The following is a 6,535-nucleotide window of genomic DNA, read 5'->3' on the forward strand; positions in this document are numbered from 1 at the left end:
TCCATCACCTCTTGGCATTCATGTGTCCTTCGTTCTACTATTGCCCCTCTGCATCTTTTAGAACCCACCTGGAGGAAATGCTTTTAGAAAAGGCTTACTAAATTGCAGAGTAAAAGAATCAGAATAAGGAAAAATTAGTTTAGTATTCTTCTTCATTGTAAAATCATTTAAAATATGCACTTTTAGAAGAACGATTCTATAACAAGCATTCATAAAGGTGGTTATAGAAAGGCCAAGTCTCACCAAAAGAACTTGTTGGTGAAAAAGAAAAGAATCAATTCATATCCTGAATCTGTGTGGTTGGAGGCAGGGAAAAGAAGAGATGGAAAAGGAAATCTTTTCTGTTTGTTTCCTTATAAAGATTTCTTAAAGATCATATCAGAAGTATATAACCTAGTCCAATAATAAGAGGCAGCTGACAGAAGAAAAATATCCATTTTTGTATCTTTATCACTAATGGAACTTAATTCCTCTAAGGAGTGACAAATGATTAACTAAATTAAGGTTGATTTTTAATTTCTTTTGGCCAGGGTGGAAATGCAAACCCCTTTTTCCTTTTCTGTAGCATGGATCTATCTTATTCCTACTGACATTAAACCTCTGACTCCTTAATTAAACCTCGAAACTTTAACTGGCTATTTTAATAATTCTTATTCTCAGCACTAACTCTTCCCCCCTCCCCGCCCCACGAGACAGGGTTTCTCTGTATAGTCCTGGCTGTCCTGGAGCTCACTCTGTAGACCAGGCTGGCCTCGAACTCAGAAATCGCTTGTCTCTGCCTCTCGAGTGCTGGGATTAAAGGTGTGCACTACCACTGCCGGGCTCTTTCTTTCTTTCTTTTTTTTTTTCTGTAAAAGAATGAATTTGCTTCTCTAACTCTATAAAATACAAACACAAGTAACTGCTTGGTCAGGCAATTATCAAGTACCACCACCTACAGAGGAGGATCCAAAAGTATGCTTGCATAAACACAAATGGTAACTCACAAAGAAAATGCTGGTGAGCAACTTTACTTAAAAATAAACAGGGCTGGCAAGATGGCTCAGGGGTTAAGTGCACTGACTGCTCTTTCGAAGGTCCCTGAGTTCAAATCCCAGCAACCACATGGTGGCTCACAACCATCTGTACTGGGATCCAATGCTCTCTTCTTGTGTGTGTCTGAAGATAGCTACAGGGTACTCATATAAATGAAAATAAATAAATCTTAAAAAAAAAAAAAAACCAAAAAACAAAAAGCCAGGGCTGATTGAGACTATAGCTCAGCAGGTGCACATATGTCTAGTAGGGTCAAGCAAGGTTCTAGTTCCATATCCAGAAAAGGAATAAATTCATTAGTGATTAGTGCCTCATTAATCTAATAATTTGGATTTTAAAATTCACAAAGCCATCTTTTTTTTAAAGCTCCTTATTTTTTTTATGCAGGGTTTAAATGTAAGACTTTTAAAACTGTGACTTAGTATCAATTCTTTAGTGATTATTTTCCTGTGTATATGGTAGGCTAGGTGTATCTGCGCCTGCGAGTGGGTGGCAGGGCAGGCATCTTCATCAATGGCTCTCCTCCATCTAATTTTTGAGACAGGGTCACTGCACTGACCCTGGGGCTCATGGCTTTTCAAGTAAGTCCCAAGGATCCTTCTGTCTCCACCTCCTAGTGTGGGGACTCTAAGTGTGCATCAACAGAACTAACTGCCTTTTTATGTGGGTGCCAGGGATCTCAACTCAGGCCCTCCTGTTTGCAAGGCAAGCAAGTACTTTATCCACTGAGCCATCTCCGTAGTATCTTTAGTAATTATTTTATGATTTCCTTTTTACATCTTAACTTCTTAATTTTACAACCTGTAACTGGCAATATAGGTGAATTTTGAGTGGTGAATTGCTCTCTATAATATTTAAATTCCCATTTCAATCTGGAGAAACAATATACAATACATGTAAAATATTCTTTAATATGTTGTGGCAGGGGTAGGGTCTAATCTACCTCATTCAGAGGCCAGAACACTTGTCTGGCACGTGCAAGGTCTTATATTCCATCCGTGTGGTGGGGGGGAGGGGGGCATACTGGAGCAGAGCTGCGGGTGGGATGGTGTGAGAGCAACAAGGTCACACCATAAGTCCCCAACCCGCACCTCAAAATACTACTATTTTCAGACATGAGCTCACGAGTACATCGAATTCTTGAAAGGTGGCAACTAAGATCGACCTTGGCTATTTTTATCAAGTGAACATAATCTAAGTAACCTTATCCCTTTGGATTATCTAGCACTTGGTTGTGACCACTTGCCAAATAGGTTGGCTAAATGGTCAAGCAAGACAATTCAAACTGGCTGAAGCAAGGCAACACTGCTAACAGAGATTTGGCTTCATGCTCTCACTTCTCAGTGCCCACAGGCCGTTTCTCTTCTGCCCAATTGTGGTTTTCCCAAACTTTTCCCTTGCTCCCAAACCGGCAATCAATTAAGGAGGCATGATTTCTGACAGTACATACATTTTAAAATAGGATAGGTCAAAGCAAACAGACCTACAATTGGTAGAACTGTAAAATCAATGCCTGTAAACAAACAAACAAATCTTTGTTTATGCTCTTTTGTCTACCATTTTTGCCCCTAAGGAACACAAGAAACTAAAAAAAATTTTTTTTAATATAAAGAACTGCTAAACAATTCTGATGCACTCTGTATCAAATGTTACCAGGCTATGAGGATCTTATTTGATTATGAGGTTAAAAAGTTACAATCTGTCCTTAACATGAATAATCATTAAGTTGGTTCCCATCCCTGGCCTTTTCAAATAAATACCTCAACAAACAAACTTTAACACGCTGGTACCACAAAGAGAACCCAGTAGTTAAAAGTAACTCCAAACTATCTACAATAAATCTCAGGATGACTCAAAATCCCAGATCCAAGCTCAACTGCGTGTCCTATCTTGTCTCTCAGCTTACTTTCCATCCCTACTTGTGTGGGAGTATGGCACAGGCCACCCACACACAGCCTAAGTAGATCTCAGGTCTCCCAAACTTGCCCATTTCCGGTTTTAGTCTCTCCAGAAACCTAATCCAATTAACTCTAATGAGCCAATAGCTAATAAAACAACTCCTAAATTAAAATTTCAGTTTACGACGGCCGCTAGAATTTAAGGGATTACTAAGAGTGTCGATGAAACTTGAAAAGATGGGTCCATTTTTTTATTTTTTTGAGATAATTACTCTTTCAAATCACAAGGTCTTACTAAGCCTTTCTTGTGTGCAGAGGCCCTCCGGGGTAACAAGACCGGAAGTCGGGGCAGGTATTGTTGATACAGTAAAACAAAACAAAGCTTCCCCCCTCCCAGCACACACACACACAAACAAACAAACAAACAACCCATAACCTCAAAAACAACTTCCCGAGAGCACGCTCACCCCACCCTCATCACGAGCCCCGAGAGAGGAGAGCGGGCGGCCAGGGTGAGAGTCCCGGGGAAAGGTCGGAGACAGGGCAGCGCCGCGCGGCTTGCGGCCTGCAAGCCCGAGCCTGCAGGTGGGGCGTGCGGGAGGCGCCGCGGGGCCCGCGTTTACCTGCGGCGAAGTGGAGCGGGGTGGACTTCCTGCCCGCCGTGTCGCGGCTGTTCACCTTCTCCGGCGTCACCAGCCTCTTGACTCGCTCCACGTCCCCGTTGCGGCAAGCCTCGAACAGCTCGCGGGCGGACGGCTCGACGGCCTCGGCCCCCGCGCTCGCGCAGGCCGCGCCCCCGCCGGCGCAGCGGCGGCCAGACATGATCCGGGCCGCCGCCGCCAGCAGCAGCGCCAGCAAAGGCAGCAGGAGCCCCGGCCCCGCGAGCAGGAGGGCGAGGCCCCCCGCAGGAGACGCGCTCAGGGCCCGGGCCGCTCCGCTCCCCGCTGTCACCAGAGTCGGCGCGGTCCCATGGCCGCGTCGCCGCGCGCCCCCGGCTCGGCTCCGTGAGCCCCGGCTGCCCCACCGCGGTGGAGGCAGCGCGAACCCGCCCGCCGAGCCCCGAAGCGACGCGACGGCGGAAGCGGCCGAGACCACTCCTGCCAGCTCGGTCGGGTCCTGGGAGCGCGCGTGACGTCGGCTCGCGCGTGCGCAGTGGCTGCTCTCCGGCCGGGCCAGTCTGGGCAAGCGGAGCCGCGCGGAGGGGTTTGTGGGAAATGTGCATGGAGAGCCTTTGGCTGCGGGAAGAGAAGGGGCTTCGGCCCACCGCCATCTTTACAGAACCTCTGCTGAAAACGAGAGGTCTTGCTGCCTTTTCTTTTTATTAAAGCCTAGACTTCTCGAGACGAGTTTCATTGCCGAAGACGAATCTTGGGAAGTTTTGTTTTGATTATGCATTTTCTTGTGCAAGTTTTAGCGTGGAAAATTTCTGCAGTGTTGCTTCCGTACCTTCCCCCTGGGAGATTTCTCTCCCCTTCCCCCTCCTGCCTTCTTTACAGTGTCTCTTCCCTTAATTCTCCGCATCTGCTTTTGTTTTTCTTATAAGCGTCTTCTCAGAAATGAATCCGTTACGCTTACTGAGAAATTTGGATGAGCGACCCCCAGATAAATCAAGAAAGCGAAGGAAGTTCATCTCAATTCTAAAGCAACAATTGGGGGGTGGGGTGGCTCTGATTAGCTCCGTTTCCCATAGTAAATTATTAGCTCAGCGCTGACAAGGATCTATACATAAATCAGCATTGCACCGGATGTGGTCGAGGTGCTGGTACAGAATACACATCAAAGTTTTCCAAAGTTTTTTTTTTTCCCTCTCTCTGTCTGTGATCAAAGAATACAAGCGCACAATTCATTTTCGTGTTTATTGTGTTTTATTAAAAAAAAAAACCAGCAAGGATGTGTTTTATAGAGCCAGGTATGGTGAGGTGGGAAGGATTCCTGGGCAGGCCCATGCTGAAACATCCCTTTCTTACCCCTGAGGTACCAGCCATACGGGTGTAGTGTAGAATCGAGTTTATTTAGGGCATGGGAAGGGGAGTAGAGAAGAGAGTAGAGGCAGAGGAGGACAGAGGAAGAGAGAAAAAGAAGAGAGGCCGGCCAGGAACACGTGGAGGGAGAAGGGGGAGGGGGAACGTGGGAGAGGGAGAAAGGGGTTAAGAGAAGAGTCGGAGAGAGAAGGTGGACAAACAGCCAGGCTTACCTGGCTGTTGCCAGGTAACTGTTGGGCGGAGCCTAGAAGGAATGTTAACTGTGTTTAAGGTAGTAGTGACATCTTGTTTCAGGAACCCGAAAGAAAAGAATACAGAGATTTTGCTTGCAAGAAAGTGCTGACTCTTGGCACGCTGACAAGCATTTCCCCTGTGAATTGACTTAACCTGTTTTTCAGGAAATCCAGTTAGGAAGCGTTGACTCACTTCTGTGGGAGAAAAGCAGGGACACTTTTTGAGCATTTTAGTAAATGAACCTTCATATACGTTTATTCCATTATGTTCTTAGACTACTTAGTGTAAATTTAAATTGATCCCTATTAGTAAATAACTATTCATGAACATATGTAAGGATTAGAACCTTACTACTATGATTGTCTCATTTTTCTTCATTTCATCGACTTGCCAAATATATTCCCAATTTTTATAATTTTTTATTTAGTGATTTCTGCTTATGTATTTTCTCCCAATATGTGTATCTAAACAACATCAAACAGCATCACTTACTCACTGATCCATCTCCCCAATCCTAACTTGTTTGTTTGTTTGTTTTGCTTTTTCGAAACAGGGTTTCTCTGTGTAGCCCTGGCTGTCCCGGAACTCACTTTGTAGATCAGGCTGGCCTTGAACTCAGAAATCTGCCTGCCTCTGCCTCCCAAGTGCTGGGATTAAAGGCATCGGCCACCACAGCCCGGCCTAACTTGTTTTTAAAACACTTGATTACTAGAGAAATGCAGTTAACAAAGAAACCACATTAGGATGGCTGTTCTAAAAGCAAACAAACAGCAAACAACAAATGTTGGTGAGATGGACAAATTAGAATAATTTTGCACTCTTGATGTGATCATAAAATGTGTATTTATTACAGGAAACACTTGGTAGTTCCTTACAAAACTAAACATATTGGGACTGGAGAGATGGTCTAGTGGTTCAGGGCACTGTCTACTCCGCTTAGGACCTGAGTTCAATTCCCAGCATCTACAAGGTGGTGCACAATCATCTAGCACCAATCCTGGTATCTGTGGCCCTCACCAGGCACAAACATGGTGCAGACGAAACACCCAACATAAAATTAATTGAAAATTAATTAATTAAAAATTTCAACATAAAGCTACCATCTTCTCTACTTCTGGGTACATATAGTCAAAGAGTTTGAAACCAGGATCTCAAATCATTCCGAAATTGTGTTCCTCACCATCCTCACAAAAGCAAAGAGTTATAAACAATCCAATTGTCCCATGAATATTTGACTGTGAAAGGTGATGAATGCATATCGTGGAAGAACATTCAGCCTTCAGGAAAAAGGGAATCTTATCTCGTGCCCCAACATGGGTGATTACTGAGGACGTAATGTTAAGTAAGATAAGCCAGTTTACAAAGACAAAATGGGTTCACTTGTAT

The 6,535-nt window shown here is 44.6% G+C and overlaps 1 protein-coding gene across 3 annotated transcripts in view; it reads right to left on the reverse strand.

The window, feature by feature from the left end:
- Window positions 1–4,063, reverse strand: part of Tnks2 (tankyrase 2) — a 56,341-nt gene extending 52,278 nt beyond the window's left edge. For 2 of the 3 annotated variants that reach the window (XM_029472446.2, XM_029472447.2), the window contains exon 1: window positions 3,557–4,041. In XM_029472446.2, the coding sequence (XP_029328306.1) occupies window positions 3,557–3,755 (199 nt within the window). In that variant the 5' untranslated portion in view covers window positions 3,756–4,041. Of the gene's footprint in view, window positions 1–3,556 lie in introns of all 3 variants that reach the window. The other variant, XM_021151390.2, reaches the window with a different exon arrangement.
- Window positions 4,064–6,535: the final 2,472 nt, after the last annotated feature.

This window comes from Mus caroli, unplaced genomic scaffold, assembly GCF_978045245.1.
Source record: "Mus caroli unplaced genomic scaffold, Mus_caroli_1 scaffold_20, whole genome shotgun sequence".
NCBI classification, from domain to species: domain Eukaryota; kingdom Metazoa; phylum Chordata; class Mammalia; order Rodentia; family Muridae; genus Mus; species Mus caroli.